Consider the following 19,283-nt stretch of genomic DNA (forward strand, 5'->3'; position numbering starts at 1 on the left):
TTGCAAAAAAGGAGCTTTGATTGAACGGTAATTAATTGTATAAAATGTTAACAATTAACCGAATCAATTAGTTAATAATGTCAAAAATTGCCTTAGAGGAATGGTTCATCTCAGCTAAGCCATTACATCAGAACTGCCTTCGAGCTTAAGTGTATTTTGCATGAACTGAACATGTATCTGTAGGCTATATGTTGCTATTTGACAGATAAATAGATGCGTTTTTATTCGAGCAATAAATAAACGAAAATAAATGTCGAAGGTAGTTAACTTATATCATCGCACAAAGTTGAAAACATGGGAAAGTTTAAAAATCTGTCAAGCGACGCTCAGTATGTCCTGTGACCAAGAGGCCACGGCTTAACCTAATTCAATATTAATAGGAAGGGAAACTTTAACCAGATCTGCTTTGCCGTGTCTTCTTTCACAACCAAGAAGCTTCGTTCTGGCCCAACAATAATTACAATTTTATTCTGTAATTATTCCTTTCTTGTGAATTATTTAGTGGTCAGACTCAATGCAGCATTGTTAGCGTTTATGGAGGGGAGACAGGGGCTCACATGTCCTAAGACTGGATCCTCCCACAACACCCGTCTTTAAACAAGCCATCCTGCCATCATTTAATCAGACCTTAGAAGAATATCCCTTTAAAAATGTGTAACTCACTCACGTTAACGTACCTCCTCACATTATTGAAATCTCCCAAACAAAAAGGCATTTATATTAATTTAAAGGTTGCATATAGCCTATTACGCTGTCCTATTAATTTTAGCACCGACCAGGTTACTCCTATTAAACTTGATGTGCTTAGTAACCTCTTTGACATATGCTATTAAATAATCAATGATTGTTTTTACATAACGGTTGAATCAATACGATAAATATTGTGTTTCAGGACGACATATGCCATTATTGGCTCATTAATATACGCGCTAGGCTATTATATTACACGGGCATGAGTAAACTAATTAAAGAAACTTTATATAGGCCAGTAGCTAAGAAAGAATTGGAGGGGGAAAACGTCTTTATTAAATATCGCCCTGCACATGATCTTTTTGCATAACATTAGGATTAAATACGTTGTAAAAAAGATAATTAGTTGTAGGCTAGCTATACCGCACATGAAGTTGTGCTAATGTGGTGGGAGGAAACAATTCAATGAAATGAGATCCAGTCCAACATCAGAATTTACCAATATTACCGAAGTAGGCCTAAACTATCTTTATTTTTCAATCTGTCAGTGTGGTGAAAAATGGTTCGGACAACTAAGTCTTTGTAATAGAATAGACAAGAAAGAATGGGTAGTCAGTAGGCACAAGCAGTTATTTTTAAAGGAATGCCTTTTAAGGCTAATGCCATCATCAGCTAGACAGTTTGAACTGATGCCCTCTGGTTGCCGTTTCAGAGAACTAAAGGCAATGACCATGAGATCAGGCAACTCATTATTTCCACAGCGATTAGATTTTTTTTAGGTTGAATTTTAAAAACTACTTTTAGCTAAACATGCGGAATAACATAATATAAAAGTCTAGGCCTATATAAATTACGCAATCATTTTTTTTCTGGTGGTATCTTAAACCAAATGTATAATTTTATTTTACCAAGAAGCTCGTTCTGTTCAAAGAACGCACTAACAAGTTCAGATAAGAACCACTTCAGATTTAAACCAGTGTGTTTTAGAAAAATAAGAGATCCTGTCCTGGAGGTCATTGCGAAGATTGGCACATAAATCAAAAGCAGACTAATTCAGCAAGAGAGGTTTAATAAACGCATCAGCTGAAAAGCAGTGTTCTACAGTCACCGTTATATCCGCGCAGTATAAAAGCACGACCCCAATAAATTTCACTTTAGCGCGAGATCAATCAGCTTCTCTCATATTGATCTCTGTCGCCTTGACACCCTCGAGTCGCCTGCCGCAACCTTTTTGTTTCGAGTGAAAATAGCGTTTCGATTACTGTTTTTATTAGGAAAGGATTGCTACAAGAGGTTCACCATGGCCTGAAAATTAAGTGGTGACATTTTAATTACTAGACATTGATAAAGGAATCTTGGTAATGGCTGTGAACAGGTCTTTCAGTGCTCGTCCGGCCCCCGCGCAAATTAAACTGGACTGAGGAGAAAAGGTCGCATTAGTGCATCAGTATATGGGCCCCAAGCCCCAACAGCTGAAGGAGGAGGAATACTGAGGGTCTTTATAGGTGCTAGGCTGGGGGTCCATATACTGCTGCTCTAACGAGACCTTCCTTGATTGGACTGCTGTTTGACCCTAAAATGCATCTGTGGGACAAAATTATTTCGAATTGTTTGGCTATTTTTCATTAACAAAGACTACCTAATCTTCACCGTATACATAGGCTATATATATATAGACAATATAGCAAAAATTGCACAACAAAAAATATTTTTATTAAAAAAAGGAGAGTATGTAGGCCTAGTGCCTGTGTGTAGCTACTGTAAGTGTAGGCTATATATACATACACACTTTGTAAAAGTCTTAGTTGCAAAATGTTAGTATTTTCAAATAAATTTGTTTTAAGCAAGTTATTTATATATTTTACTGTAGTGTCAGTAGGAAATATCAGTTTACATTTTCAAAAATTCATTTTGCCATTAATTGTAATAATCCAGTGAGATTTTTGTATGCACAAGGAGTCTGACAACAGCCCATCTGTTCCACATGGAGATTTGATCTCACCATCGAGTCCATCTGGGATTACATGAAGAAAAAACTGAGACAGACTAAATCCAGAAGAACTGTGGTAACTTGAACGAACCTACCTCCAGTTTAAAACCTTTTTTTTTTTTTGGTGAAAATACTAACGTGCCTAAGACGTTTGCTCAGTACTGTGTACAGGGACATGTCCCCCCCACATTTCAAAATCGAAGTTTTGTCCCCCCCACTATTTCCCAATGTAAGATTTTGTTTTGCATTGCCTGCCTATCTCTGCCGATTTCGGAGTCTCCAAATGAATCCATTCGGCAACTTTTAAATACATAATTCAATTTTAAAAAACGGCCGAATTCTTCAGCTGCTAATCTCGTTGTCAGTCGACCATGATCGCGCACCGCTCGCGCATGCGCATCTATGTGACACGGATAAATGTACGCAGCAATATATAATGAGTGTTCCTGGGAGATCCTAGTTGCGCGGGATGTGGAAGCGTGCAAAAGTTCCAGAAATGTACATAAAGTGCCCTGGCCTTAAATGACAAGGTAAGGAAAATAAGACTAAATCTAAATTAAATGACCAAGACTAGGTTGGCCATGTGATTTTTCTCAGGAGATGTTTTGAGCATTTTACTTCAGACACCGGATTATCAGCAAACTGCCAAGAGAACTGCTAACTGGCTACTCAAAACAAACTAGCAATCTATTCAGGCAGCATATTTGTGTTTGATCTGTGTGAATTACAGAAATATAAGACTTGCTAGACCTTAGCTACCAAGGAACCTTTCCACAAGTATAGATTGATTTTATTTTTCAATCCTTGGGGGGTAAGCTAGGTGGTTGATGGAAATTAAATCAACCATTTATTTGAGTTTTTAATTTTTAGTTAATCAACATGACTGATTAACAGTAATGTATGTAGCCTAAATGCTAAATGTCCTAATACCTGTTGATACTACAACAATGCAAAGTATATGCTCTTAACCTTGCAGTTTTTCACATATCATGTAAGACTCATTTTCTCAATTTCTTTGCACAAAACTCTCCAGAAAGTGCCATTTAATGGTTTATTTTTCAAAAAAAATTCCCGGGGGAGCATACCCCCGGACCCCCCTAGAGAGAGCCCACATAATAAATCACAATTTAATCACTGCTTAGACCAAACTAAGTAATACAGTCTGTTCCCATAAGTATTTAGAAATAAGCATTTAAGTGCCTTATATATAAAAAAGTATATACAAAAATTCGGGACATCCCCCCCCCCCCCCCCAGGTTCAAAATTGCTCCTACGCCCCTGACTGTGTATATATATATATATATATATATATTCTCTCTAACATCATTCTGTCTGGATATTCATTATGCTTTTTGTATTGATCACCATAATGTTACATCCGACGCACAGTGTTATTGTAAACATTAAGGTTGGACTGTGTAAGTGAACACTAACACTGATCCGGTTCAATATGCACTCATGTGGAGAGGAGAGTGACTCCGACCTCCTATCAGATTCCTGTCCTCCTCATTGTAGTCATCCTGTATGGACCCCAACACTCTGAAAACACTGGACCAAAACTGCATCCCATGACCACTAATGAATTATGTGTAATAAAATACCATCCTTTCAAACACACAGTAAACTATTTAATGCTAATCATCTGAGGAATAAACCTAAACTTAATCCAGATGAGTATGTTTAAATGAATAGTCTTTGAAGATGGAAATAGGTTTATAATACTATATACTAAATTATTTATCTTATAAATAACTTAAACAGGCTTTCAGAATATAGCCACATGTAATTACATCTAATCAAACATTTCATGGTCAAATCCACACAGTCTTGCATTGCGGAGTTTTATTCAGAGAAAAACTCGCCCTAAATGTTTTTTGATTCAGACATGATTGATACCTCAAATGGTCTGGAGAGGTGTACTTTGAACAACAGCACACGTTTTCTTTACAAATCAAATCTAGTTCATACCCTGAAAAATACACTCTAAAAAATGGTTCTTTAAAAGTTCTTTACACGTAGTAACAGTTCTATTTAGAACTGTATTGTCCTGAAGAACCCTTTCTATGCTGAAATGGTTCTTTGTGTTAGACAGAGTTTAGGGTTCTGTATTCCCGCCTTTTTGTTTTTCAAATCTGTAACTGTCAAAGCTTCCTCATTACTGATTTTCTGGAGCTCAGCTAACTACAGTTACTACACAGACTGTCAACGTACTCTCAACAGGTAAATGATTTCTTTCTTAAAATGTCTATAAATTACTTTAAAAAATTGCAACTATCATTTCCTAACAATCATGTCTTTTTCTCTTTTTAGTTTAACTGAACATGTAAGTGTGAGCAGCTCTGTTCAGTTAAGGATAATCATCTTCTCTTCTCCACAAAATAATTAACAGAGATATGGAATTTATGATCCATATTATTTTTTTTGTTTTTCTTTTAAATTATGACCTTATGCCTAAATATAACAGCTGCAAAAAACATTAAAGCCATCTCATGCTTTTATATCACTTTTTCCTTTTAACATGGTAAAGGCTTCATACAGTAAATTTTTGCTAATTTTGGCCTTCATGAACATAATTGTTTTTACATAATCAAATGGAAGAGACACAATGTAACTTATTATACCCTCATCATCTGCAGACAGAAACTGCCACTCAGAATACACACATAATGAAGGACATAAAGACAGGAGATTGTGAAGATATTTCACTGGAACTTGGTCTTCATTACATCTATGTCGTGTTCAACGTCAATTGTTATTTTGAATGTATTCAGCTAACAACTGTTATTAGATCACTGTCATTTTTGCTACAATCTGCCATGTCAATAAAAAATAAAAGTACCCAATTGACACAACATGGTGTTTTTAAAAAAATGTAAAACCCAAATAGAGTCAACAAGATATAAGACCAGGCAGTTAGGGAACTAAAAAACAATATTAATAGATAATATATATAAATATTATTAATAATAGTAATATTAATAATAAAAGAGATACTAATATGAATGAAAATAAATATTGTTAAAAAGGTTATTTATTCCACCATTAAGATCCTATATAGGACTTTCAAAGCATGGTTCTTTATGGAACCTTTTAAAAAGGGTTCTATTTAGCACCAAAAAGGGTTCTGCTATTGTTACAAGCCGAGAAGAACCCTTATTTGGTACTGTTTAGAACCATTTTTCTTAAGAGTGTAGGGAAACATTATGAAATGCAGGTAAATAAAACAATGAGATCTGAAAAGTTTTATTTAGAAAGATTACCTTTATGTGCAAACCTCACCTCAACAGTATTAGGTAGTCACATGGTTGTTTTCTTCCTCATAGATTTTGTTATTGGCCAATTGTCTTTTTAATCTTTAATTATTTTTTTTAATCTTAATTAATTTGAGATAGTTCTACATATTAAGAAAAAAGGAGATACAAATAATATAACTTACGATACAGTTTTAAAAAAATCGACAATATAATGCATTTGGCTTTGGTATGTGACAACTACATTTTCAGAACTATACATATTCACCTTTATATAGAAAAACTCTCTTCTTCCACTGTGTTGAGTCGTATCCTGTAATAATTCTGAATGCTTTCTCAACAGACACAGGCACTGATGAACCACAATATCTAAATAAGAAAATATATTTTGACCTTGCAATAAAAAACAAACAACAACTTTAAAGTAATACTGATGAGACACTAAAATGGCTATAAAATATCAGAAACAAATATTACGGCTTGGTGTGGCTAATGCAAAGAGGTTGTGGATTTGCTTTGATAAAATCCTCAGACAAGTGAGGTCAGTTCATTCAGATGCATACAGTTGTAATGGGAGTTTGCTTAATATTTCATGAAGTACAAGAGAAAAGCGAATTCGGTTTCAAAGGGGTGCGATGGGATTTTGTGAGTCACTATTACCATTCTTGCAACAGTTCAGTGGATCCTGCTGTGCTAATATGAATGGAGGAATATGTTGAGACTGTCTTAAGCTAATGTGATCTAAGAGTATTCACAGGTTCTCATCTAAATTCTCAACTGAAGTTAATTTTTATTTTCTAAATGGCTAGACTCATCCGATTTGCTGTATAACTTTGAAATGAAGAATAGTGTACCGTTCAAAAGTTGGAGGTTGGCAAGATTTTTAAAAATGTTTATGAAAGAAGTCTCATATGCTCACCAAGGCAGCATTTATTTGATCAAAATACAGTAAAAACAGTAATATTGTGAAATATTCAATTTGAATACATTTTAAAATGTAATTTAATCCTGTGACCTCAAAGCTGAAATTTCAGCATCATTACTCCAGTCTTCAGTGTCCACAATCCTCCAGAAATCAGTCTAATATGCTGATTTTGTGCTGATATGTATTAATATAATCAATGTTGAAAATAGTTGTGCTGCTTAACAGCATTTGAAATTTTAATCTTTCTTAACTTAGTCTTTATGATCACCTTGCTTAAAAAAAGTATTAATCTCTTTAAATATATATAGTACCGACCCCAAACTTTCAAACGGTAGCGTACATAGAGTAAAAAGTATATAGAACGAACTTAAAAATGGGATTGCATTAATCAAAGCAATCAATTCCCATGAACCACTTCACCAAACTGCTGGCATCTAATGTAGCATTACAGTTGGCTTCTGCTGGACTATCTAAAAGCTCATCTGCACAAGCTGCCATCCACTGCCTTCCACCGTAACAAGGCATCAAATTTTTCTAACTTCAATAGGGTATCGCCACAAGTGGCAGGCCATTGGTGAAACTCAACAAAGTGGCTATTAAAACAACGGCAGCATGACTTGCACTGCAGCAGGGAGCAATGCTTGACACACCCCCATATCTTTGAAAACTGTAATGTTTCACTGAACTCGAGATGATTTATGACATGCCCACAATGTTTTGGCAAAACCAGATTGTGGCTTTAAGTACAGACAGAGACACCATTTTTTACTCGATTCGAGTCGAGCGAGCAACAGCCCCCCGCAAGGATCTTCAGTGAAAACATTTACTTTGGAATCTGTACAAAAAGTGAAAAGAAACCCACTGCAGAAGAACAAAGTTAAAGATTTGCATCAATGCAAACCAATACATACGGTTATAATCCCCATGTGCAGGATGCTAGCATAATCTGCATCAGACTCGTAGCAGTTGTCTCACCGTGCATCATTAAACTCAAGCATGGGAGGAAGAGCTGCAAGTTCAGCTGCTGCTTTTCTGGGTTCAGTGGAAGAATAAAGTAAGGAAATGTGAACACCATCTCCCATAATTCCATCCTGTGCCACTGTTGTTCACATGAGTATCTGTGCCTGCTGGGCTTTGCGGTCCTCTAGGCTGCGGCACACCCACATGGACACGACCTCAGTGTTGCCGTCATTATATTGCACGATAAAGGGGTGATCCTGAAAAACAGAATGAGGCAGATAAATAAATGATGTTTAGTTTTCAATGCGATTCCTTTACCGATACATAACAGCAAAATAAATGAGTAATGGAGAGTGAACAACAATTATGTTCACTTGTTCAAATAGCTGATACATAAACAAATCAATCTGAAACATGACAAATCTCACTGGAGTGTACCATAAAAACGAGAAGGACTGACACAATATGGCTGTCAATCGTGTGCATGCCAAGGTGATGCCTACTGGTTTTCCTCTCCGTGTTCAACAGAGATGAACAGATTGAGCAGCGCAAATGAGCACATCAGCCCTAATTTCTCTGGCACAAAGCCTCTTAAGTACTTGGTATTAAATAGTTCAACTTGCAATAGAATGACAGTGATTCAAATGCAAAATCATTAGGAAGCCCTAATGAGGAGACATACATGGAGGGGGAAACAAAGCTAAATTGAACTGAAGCTGAAAAATCAGATAGATCCTAGGAAACTTGTAATCAGTAAACAAGCAACAACTGTTTCTTAATCTGATGTTCATTTGATGCACTGAACACTTTTGATGATCTTCTCATAGCCTTTCATCATCCTCTCTCATTCTTTCCTTCTTTCTCTCTCAACGAGGACAACGCTATACCATCAATCGTTCTGTCCTCTTAATGGTGAGCTCTGCCTGTGCCACAGTGAGGTTAATCACTCTCAGTGCTGGAGTGTTGGAAAGGGGCAGTCCTACCAGCCACCCATCCCATCAATCACACAGCCTGGGCAGCCCAACGCTCGGTGCCAGATCCACAACCAGCTCTGCCTCTGCTCGGGTGAGGACCTGCTTTCTGACCTGACAGAAGAGGCCAGGGAGAATGGAGAGAATTCATGTAATAACTCTTCAGCTATGGGCTTGTTTGAACTCGGAAATTAAGTCTCTTAAAACACACTTTTTATGCTTTCACTACTTAAAATTGACCACTAATAGACAGCATAAATTCTCTCCTTTTAATATTTTTTCCCCCTTAAAGTAACAAACATTTCCACTGCAGTGTCATCCTTTAATATGGTTTAATAACACTCTGTGATGGAACGAACATTTTAAATAAAATGACCAACTCGGGCTGTTTTCAAAGCTTGCATTTATGTGCCCTAAATATACAAACTTGAATACGTTTTGCATAATTTGATTACAGCTTAACTGGGATAAAACACATGATTAAATATGCAACTCACAAGCTATATTTACCTTGATTTGTCTTTTCCCCCCCTCACACATCATGTCTCATATTTCATCTCAAGCTTTTCACTGTTGTCTCCAAGTACTAACTTTTCAAAATACTTGATATGGGGCAAAATTGCTGTATTTACTTTTTTTTTGCACATAAAAGATACTTGAAAAGTAGACCAAAAAAAAAAATGCATATTCAAAACAGCATTTAGCTAAATCTAAAAAGTTTTAGTAAAACCAACCCCTCAGACATAAAAGTGCCCAAAGTTAAAGAAACAATAAGAGCTTAAGCACATTAACAATAAATGTCAAGCATGGACACGTATCTAGCAGAACGCAAGTTGATAAGATGTGCAGGTCTGCTAACTAATGCAAACGCGTACATTTGGGTGTGTGCCCGATGACCTGAAATAAATCAGAGCTTAGATGGTCACCCGCTTGTTTGGATGTGCTGAGACGGATCACAAACACACAAAGCGCACCACCTGTGTGTCCCTCTGTTCTGTGTATGTGTGTGTGCTGGAGCATGCCAGAAACAGGACCTCCATTAATTAACCCACCTGCTGATAGCTTAGCACACTTGCAGAGTGGAGAGGCAGTATAAATACTCTGTTAGTTAGGTCATTATCATCTCCCTGCTTTACCTCTCCAACGCGTGAACAAAAAAATAAATAAATGGCAAAATCTCATTTAAAAGTGTGGCTACATTAATCACAGCCTCATATCAAAGTGTGATAATCACCTGAATTCTCTATTAAAGTAAAACTGCCAAACCCAGGGGAAATCTCACCTCTCTCTTTAATTGTTTTGAGTCTGTTAAAGGCTTTTTAATCTAAGATTAATTTATGCAATTTTAAATAACTCTACATATGATTAATAAGCTTGAAAATTAAAAAGAGTCCAAAGCAATTATAACAAGTGGTTGGTCATCACCTCATTAGAATGTGTTGGTGAACAGCGACAGCTCGGCGTAATGCGTGTCATTGTGTGTGTGTGTGTGTAAGGCTGATATTGAAGCCGAGAGAAAACGCGAGAGATAGACACAGAGTAAGGAAGGTGAAGAAGTCGGAGTAATAACTAGGTCTTTTCAGATTTGCACACTAACGACCTGTTCCCTCTGGATACAGGACGATGTATATGACAATGTTAAGATTTCATAAATGCTGATCTTTTAATTCAGCAGTCACCATGGGACAGACCATCTATCTGGATTAAAAAGCTGCAGGGTAGGTCTACTTCACTTATAGTTAAACTCCCCCTGTGGTGAAAATCTAGTTTTTAATATATGCCTATGTGGTGTTTAACATGGTTTAAGACGAACCATGTGCAAATTCATAAGTCAACACCATTGCTGAGTATTTTCACCTTAAAACTGCAGTGAACCAAAGACAGTCTCAAAAACGCGGTTTGAAATCGCTGGTGTTTCTGACGTCACAAACTACCTTGTAACCAATCACGTCAACGTGTGATCGTCAACGAGTGGATCTCTGAGCTGGTGTGAGTGAGTGGAGGCGGGGCTAATTTGCATATTCATAGACCTGCGTATCATTAATGAGGCAAGGGTGTAGAGTTACATTCAAGCTATTTAAAGGCATGAAGACATTTTTTTAAATATGTCATTTTGGTGATTGGAGATGAGTTTTAAGGGATACAATTATTGACTACAGGGGGACTTTAAGCTACATCTGTGAGTGAGATGGGAGGGTTGGCTACCAACACCTATTAAACACAAGCACCTTAACAACACCCAAATATTTCTATATCACTAAAACAGGTTTGTGTTTTACAAACTCAGTATTTTCAGAAAACGGAATACACAATATTACTTAGGGCTGGGAACCCAAGAACCTGTTCTTATTCAGAACTAATACAGATTCTTGAACAAATGACTTCTGGTGGGTCTTTTTAGTGAATCAAAAACTTGCTGACTTTAAGAATTATAGGCCCCGTTTACACGTACATGGTTATTTTGAAAAACGGAGACATTTCCCTTCGTTTGTGCCCTTCGTTTACACGCAAACGGAGAATTCGCCTCTGAAAACGATTCTTTCTAAAAACTCCGGCCAGAGTGGAGATTTTGGAAACCTTCGTTTGCACGTTTGCATGCAAACTGAGAAAAACTGAGTTTTAGGCAGCCGACGTCACAGTATGTGACTATTTTCGGGATTCTGATCTTGGCGGCATATACACGGGTTTGTGTAAACGAACATTTTTCTGAAAACTGACAGGTGTGCACGATGTTATTTTTGAAAACGGAGAGGGGTGAAATGTCCGTTTATGAAAATAGCCGGCCATGTGTAAACGTAGCCTTAAATATCATAGTTAAAGATACACTATTGTCTGAGGTCAGTCCAGATATAAACTTTCTATTCATCAGAGAATCCTGAAAAAAATGATCACGATTTCCACAAAAATGTTCAGCAGCACAACTGTTTTCAACATTGATAATAAGAAATGGTTCCTGAGCAACAACGGACATGTGAGAATGAATTCAGCTATACCATCACAGATATAGAAAAGCTAAAACAAGTTATTTGAAATGGTTATAACATTACACTATTGCTCTTTTTTGTATTTTTGATCATTTAAATGCAGCCTTGGTGAGCATAAGAGACTTCTTTAAAAACATTCAAACATTCTTACCAACTCCAATATATTGTTTTCTTTCCATATATTTAATCATTTAAAAAAAAAACTAAAGTAATCATTAATGGAATGGATTAATTCCACGAACCATTAATGTAACTATTACATTAATGTAAATCGGAATTATTAAGAGGAATTGATAATTCCATAAAATTCTTTAGAATTATCATCCCTAATTTAAAGACAAACCCATATAAGGTGGCTTGTGACAGACTTTAAAAACTGAGCCTGAGCTAAATTGAAATTGATTGAGTTATTCTGATTTTCTGAGCTCTAACATTTGACCAAGTCTTTGTGGCAAAGAGAGTCCGGCAGCTTTGAAGACCCCCCATTATCAAGGGGGTGGGTGAGAAGGAGGGGTGGCAGACAGACAGTATCAGAGAGCTAAAAGGTAGGATTACCCTCCGGGGAGTTCAAGAAGCTCCTCAGCGTGCTAATGTGTAAACAAGTCATCAGAGCGGTGTCAGAGGGCTTTCAAAGCCTGTTCTCATCCCAATCCCCACGGCACAGGCCGCTGGCATTCAGAGAGAGACTGTGTCTTTTTAAGAGCCGCTCCCATGGGTCTTAAAACACATGAACACAAGCAATCGCTCCTTAGCTCATCAGCCCACATAATCAGGAAACGTGGGGGTGGATATAGGAGCGCTGTGACAGATTCTGTGAGTTTGTGGGACTCTTTCAGCTTTTTGTCCCTAGGCTACTGCAGCTGAGCCCCCCAGACAGCCTGCAGGGGTGGGTGTGGCAAAGGCCAGGAGGGGACAAAAGGTGCTAAAAGGCTGACTGACAATGAGAGAGAAAGATGTCAATCACTGAAATGCATCTAACTAAAACTAAGAGATTACACGTTACAGACATATAAACGAGGGGGGGGGGGGGTGGCGGGGGGGGGGGGTCTGTGGAACCTGGATCTCCAGAATTGAGTAAAAATAAAAAGAAGAAAAAAAGGTGGCAACAAGTGAGTAGAAAAGTTGGATAAAGTTGATCCAACATGATCCTTCAGAAATCATTCTAATATGCTGCTCAGGAAACATTTCCTTGTATTATCAATGTTGAAAATAGTTGTGCTGCTTAACACTTGGAAACATGATTCAGGATTTTTTGATGAATAGAAAGTTCAAAAGAATATTTATTTGAAATATATTTGAGATTTATTTGAGATCTTTTGTAAATTCTAAATGTCACTTGATCCGTTTAGCATCCCTGCTGAATAAAAGTATTCATTTCTTTAAAAAAAAAAGTAAAATAAACAGTGATATACACTCACCTAAAGGATTATTAGGAACACCATACTGCCATAATGTGGGTCTTGTGTCCTGTCATGTTTAGTGTCATTAGTGTCTTGTCATTAGTTATCCCAGGTGTTTCTTGTTATCCACGCCCCCTTGTTATCCTGTCTGCTCGTTTGTCTCTGATTATTTAAGCCCTGTGTTTCTGCCCTGTCTTGGTCAGTTATTGAATGAATGAATGTATTTACGTACCACGAGTGTCTTGTCTGTTCTGAGTTTAGTCTGCATTATTAAAGTCTACTGCTGCATTTAGATCCGACTACCGCCTTTGCTTCCACGCAATTCATGACAGAATAACTGACCTCCCAGGATCTAGCAGTTAGGAGAAGAATTTACCGCAAAATGGATCCAGCAGTCGCTCCAGCAGTCTCTCCCATAGTCGTCAGCAACCGGGCCCTGAGAGAATATCTCTCGGTAATGTTTCAAGAGAACCAGTCCGTCCGAAGCTACGCTAATGACTTCCTCTCCATTTTCCATCTAGGAACGCTCGATAAAATCCAGCTCATAAGCCTGTTTCGGAGCGGGCTGGATTACCGAATCGCTCGATGGATGCCGAGTGACATTACCGATTGGACTCTGGACCGGTACATTGCAGAGGCTTGCTTCGTGGACGGCTCCATATCCACGTTCCCGTCCTACCCAGTCGCGCCCGCGCTCCACAAGCCTGCAATGCACTTCAGCCCTGCCGAGACCGCGCTCCACAAGCCTGCGACTCACGTCTGTCCAGCCGAACCCACGCTTCACGTGATCCAAGTCGAGCCTGCTGTTCACGACATGCCTGAGCTTCTACCCGCCGAGACCGACATGCCTGAGTTTCTGTCTTCCGAGCCCGCGACTAACGTCTGCCCAGCCGAACCCGCGGTTCACGAGTCAAGTCCCGAGTCAAGTGAGTCAAGTCCCGAGTCAAGTGAGTCAAGTACCGAGTCAAGTGAGTCAAGTCCCGAGTCAAGCGAGCCGAGTGCCGAGTCAAGTGAGTCAAGTCCCGAGTCAAGTGAGTCAAGTGAGCCGAGTGCCGAGTCAAGTGAGCCGAGTGCCGAATCAAGTGAATCAAGTGAGTCAAGTGCCAAGTCAAGTGAATCAAGTGCCGTGTCAAGTGAATCGAGTGAGTCAAGTGCCAAGTCAAGTGAGTCAAGTGCTGAATTTAGCCAAGTGAGAGTGTCTAGCCCAGTGACTCGCCGTCGCAGGAGGAGAAGGAGGACTCGTTTGGTTCGCCAGGCTCCGGTGGGTGTTCCCAGACGCCTCGCCCTGCCGGCCCCGCCTCTGCGCCTCGCCCTGCCTCGCCCTGCCTCGCCCTGCCGGCCCCGTCTCTGCTCTTCGCTCGGCCAATGTCTATGAAGCTCCATGAGACTGTCCCAGAGCCCGTTGCCAGCCCGGAGGTTATCCCCCTAGGTTTTCCCAAGTATTTTTTTGGGGGGGGGGGGGGGGGGGGGGGCAAGGGTCCGGTGAAGAGACCATGAAGGCTGCGCCGCCATGGTCGTCTGCAGGGGCTTCACCACCCTGGCCTTCGCCTCGTCCTGCTCCGCCCTGGCCTTCGCCTCGTCCTGCTCTGCCCTGGCCTTCGCCTCGTCCGGCTCCGCCCTGGTCACCGGCCCAGTCTGGTCCGCCCACGCTCTGCGGCCCAGGCCCGCCTTGCCTTGGTCCTGGTCCCGTTCCCCTGCACGGGCCTGGCCCTCCATCCCTCCCCCAAGACCGCCTGTGCTTCACCGCCCTCCTGAACTTTTTGGGGTTTTTTTTGGTTTTGTTGGGCGTCAGGAGCCACCCTTGGGGGGGGTTATGTCATAATGTGGGTCTTGTGTCCTGTCATGTTTAGTGTCATTAGTGTCTTGTCATTAGTTATCCCAGGTGTTTCTTGTTATCCACGCCCCCTTGTTATCCTGTCTGCTCGTTTGTCTCTGATTATTTAAGCCCTGTGTTTCTGCCCTGTCTTGGTCAGTTATTGAATGAATGAATAGCCGCGTTTCCACTGCCGGGCCAGGGCCGAGCCGTGCTAGTGCGTGCCAGGGCCAGTCGCGTTTCCACTGTCACTTCCGGGGCTTGATCGGGGCTCACTCGGGGCCAACGGCCAGGATTTCTGGCCCGTCGAATACCTTGGGCCAAAGCGGGCCAGATCGGGCTAGAGGCGTGCTCAAGGTAAAAGGCGGAGTTTATCAGTGTTATGGAACGTTATGATTTGAAGCAAGATGCACATTTCACTTTTTTATATCGCGCAAAATCTTCTGAGCATTTGGGCAGAAGAAAGGGTACAACGTCAATTTGACGGCGTGTGAAGAAACGAGGACGTCATAAAATACATCGATGCTGAACTTTCTAAGCATTCAGCGAGCAACGCTTCAAGTTCAGGAAAAATTTTTAAAAAAGTTGCGGGCGCAGTATTGTACAAGGCGATTAAAACGCACAATGAACAAAGCGGAGCTCAGAGAAGGAATTTTCCATGGATCGACTTGATGGACGGTGTGCTGCGTCCCTCTGTTAGTGGCGACGCGCGAGACAATCGGGACACTATTGCAGCCACGGTCGGTGAGTTAATATACATGCTATCTTCCTAACTTATTAAATAAATAAATTCATAATACCCGCTGAAATGGGTTGGGTTGTATGACGTTTGATCCAGAAAGGCGTGTTAGGGGCGGGGTTTAGGGCAGCCCGGTGCTTGAGGCCCGAGGCCACTGGCTCGGCTCGGCTCGCTGTTAGCCCTGGCCCGGCCCTAGCCCGACAGTGAAAACGCGGCTAATGTATTTACGTACCACGAGTGTCTTGTCTGTTCTGAGTTTAGTCTGCATTATTAAAGTCTACTGCTGCATTTAGATCCGACTACCGCCTTTGCTTCCACGCAATTCATGACACATACTAATACTGTGTTTGACCCCCTTTCACCTTCAGAACTGCCTTAATTCTACGTGGCATTGATTCAACAAGGTGCTGAAAGCATTCTTTAGAAATGTTGGCCCATATTGATAGGATAGCATCTTGCAGTTGATGGAGATTTGTGGGATGCACATCCAGGGCATGAAGCTCCCATTCCACCACATCCCAAAGATGCTCTGTTGGGTTGAGATCTGGTGACTGTGGGGGCCATTTTAGTACAGTGAACTCATTGTCATGTTCAAGAAACCAATTTGAAATGATTTGAGCTTTGTGACATGGTGCATTATCCTGCTGGAAGTAGCCATCAAAGGATGGGTACATGGTGGCCATAAAGGGATGGACGTGGTCAGAAACAATGCTCAGGTAGGCCATGGCATTTAAACGATGCCCAATTGGCACTAAGGGGCCTAATGTTTGCCAAGAAAACATCCCCCACACCATTACACCACCACCAGCAGCCTGCACAGTGGTAACAAGGCATGATGGATCCATGTTCTCATTCTGTTTACGCCAAATTCTGACTCTACCATCTGAATGTCTCAACAGAAATTGAGACTCATCAGACCAGGCAACATTTTTCCAGTCTTTAACGGTCCAATTTTGGTGAGCTCTTGCAAATTATAGCCTCTTTTTCCTATTTGTAGTGGAGATGAGTGGTACCCGGTTGGGTCTTCTGCTGTTGTAGCCCATCCGCCTCAAGGTTGTGCGTGTTGTGGCTTCACAAATGCTTTGCTGCATACCTCGGCTGTAACGAGTGGTTATTTCAGTCAAAGTTGCTCTTCTATCAGCTTGAATCAGTCGGCCCATTCTCCTCTGACCTCTAGCATCAACAAGGCATTTTCGCCCACAGGACTGCCGCATACTGGATGTTTTTCCCTTTTCACACCATTCTTTGTAAACCCTAGAAATGGTTGTGCGTGAAAATCCCAGTAACTGAGCAGATTGTGAAATACTCAGACCGGCCCGTCTGGCACCAACAACCATGCCACGCTCAAAATTGCTTAAATCTCCTTTCTTTCCCATTCTGACATTCAGTTTGGAGTTCATGAGATTGTCTTGACCAGGACCACACCCCTAAATGCATTGAAGCAACTGCCATGTGATTGGTTGATTAGATAATTGCATTAATGAGAAATTGAACAGGTGTTCCTAATAATCCTTTAGGTGAGTGTATGTTTTATTAACAGTGCTTGAATACAGACATCTGATATTAGAGGATGATACAAGAACATCCCACAATCTCATCTATACTCAGAATGATGAGTTAAATCTGGTCTGTCTATCACTAGACGATGAGAGAGCAAACACTGAAGCACAGGTATCACACACACACCCGTTTACACCTGGGGCCCTATCTTGCACCCGGCGCAAATGACTTTGTACACTGACGCATGTATCAAAAAAAAATGTAGGCCTAAATCTAGCTTACACATTTACCCAAATTTTTCAGGCTAATTGTAGTAATGACGGATCAGACCTGTTTGCCCAATAGTGGCAAGACACATATGTATATAAGGACATCTGACAAATTAGTTTGTCCGTCAAGAACCAGGAAAAAAAAAACTCCCATCCCCATACAACGTCACTTCTCTGTCTTTCACTGCCCTGACAAGAACGTCAGTCTCCTCGGCTGTGAACCGCTCCTGGCGCGCGCCTGGTAAATCCGCCATAATAATAACAATCCGCCATGCAACATGCGCACCTGCTCTTAAAGGGCATGTTGGATGACGCTCTGATTGGTTTATTTCACGTTACGCCCAAACCACACCTATGAATAATGAAGCTATTTCAGACCAACCCCTTTTAAACTTGCGTCAGGCGCAAGAGTCATTTATCCTGCCGGTAAAATAGCAACAGCGCCCAAGACCCGCCCACAAAGTTACTTGCGCTTCGCGCTTGATACTTGCGTTTCAGATCGTTAAAATAGGGCCCCTGGTGTTTTAATCTGTCTTTTGTCCACTTTCAATCACTTCTGTCCTGATTTATTTGAGGGGAGGGTCTATGGGTGGGTACAGATTTTTCGATCTAATGGACAAAATAAGCAAGTGCAATATACATATTAACGCGCTCGTAGATGACGGCAAACATACGGAGCTTTGATAGCCGCAAGATCACGCCGAACGCTGTGAGTGCGTGTTAGAAATCAGGAATGGTGAAAGAACATTGTGCTTGGTATGTTTTCATCTTCAAATTAAACATTGGTCTTAAGGCTAGCGTGCTTCTCATAATGTTTACACATTAGATTAGTAGCCGGTCTTTTGTGGCTGTTGGAATGCATTCGACCACATGAGCGTTCACACTACGAAAGCAATCTGGTGAAATGCGTTTTGGAGTACCTCTGAAAGTGGTCGAAAGTGGACAAGCTCAAAACGTTAGACCCGCTCACACCTGTATTCAGCATCGTCCACTTGTGATCCGATGGACTAAAACGCATCTTAATACCAGGTTTAAACAGGGCCACAGTGTGCAGCATCTCTGCATTAGCAGTCAGATTATTGTGGACTGCGCTGTCTGTGGTGCGGAGAAAACAGCTTTTAAAGGCTCTGAATGCTAACTTTTGTCAAAGTGTGAGCTGACACACAACCTCAGATTAAATCAGCCCAGCCAATGGAGGAGTTTAAGTTGTTCCAAGTGGCACAAAGACAGAAGGGAGACAGGACACTGTCATATTTTAGTTTTCCGTTAATAAGCATTAAGAGATTTAAGCCTAAACTGAGAATCAAAATTCCAGTGGATAAATCATTAAGTATTTAATTTAAGTCTGAGTCTTAGAAATGAGACAGCAATGTTTATATGTTTCCTTTTTGGATGAGGACAATGTGCCAAAAAAAAGAAATAAAAAAAATCCAACTTTTCGCTACATGACAATTTCCACGAATAGGTTAAACTTTAAACATAAAATATGTATCAAAATTAAACATTAAAAATTGATTATAACTTTTAAAAAGTAAATTATTTATACATTGTTTTAAATTTCCCTAAAAAAAAACCTACACCCTCCCTTGTGTTCACTAGGGGGATTCTATTCGATTTAGAGTATATGAATTCTTTCATTACTTATTTATAGAGAGCTAAGAAATGCATCAGAGATCCCACTGATCAGACATTTTTAACATTAAAATCTTGTTACAACTTTTAATTAACCTCTGGCTGACAATCTCAACAAACTTCACATTGTTTAAAGTTCATGATCCCTTTTATATAACC

The 19,283-nt window shown here is 40.2% G+C and overlaps 1 protein-coding gene and 1 long non-coding RNA gene across 3 annotated transcripts in view; both read right to left on the reverse strand.

Moving 5' to 3' along the window:
* Positions 1 to 5,907: 5,907 nt before the first annotated feature.
* LOC130099606 (uncharacterized) lies at positions 5,908 to 7,121 on the reverse strand. The gene is made up of 2 exons (XR_008808419.1): positions 6,879 to 7,121; positions 5,908 to 6,845 (listed from the first exon to the last, which is right to left on the reverse strand). It is a non-coding gene; the product is annotated as an uncharacterized LOC130099606 (long non-coding RNA).
* Positions 7,122 to 7,150: 29 nt separating this feature from the next.
* The window catches only part of map2k5 (mitogen-activated protein kinase kinase 5), a 74,780-nt gene continuing 62,647 nt past the window's right edge, over positions 7,151 to 19,283 (reverse strand). For both annotated transcript variants that reach the window (XM_056265338.1, XM_056265337.1), the window contains exon 22: positions 7,151 to 8,073. In XM_056265338.1, the coding sequence (XP_056121313.1) occupies positions 7,963 to 8,073 (111 nt within the window). In that variant the 3' untranslated portion in view covers positions 7,151 to 7,962. The remainder of the gene's footprint in view (positions 8,074 to 19,283) is intronic.

This window comes from Rhinichthys klamathensis, unplaced genomic scaffold (assembly GCF_029890125.1).
Source record: "Rhinichthys klamathensis goyatoka isolate OS25496 unplaced genomic scaffold, OSU_Roscu_1.1 h1tg000232l_1, whole genome shotgun sequence".
NCBI lineage: Eukaryota > Metazoa > Chordata > Actinopteri > Cypriniformes > Leuciscidae > Rhinichthys > Rhinichthys klamathensis.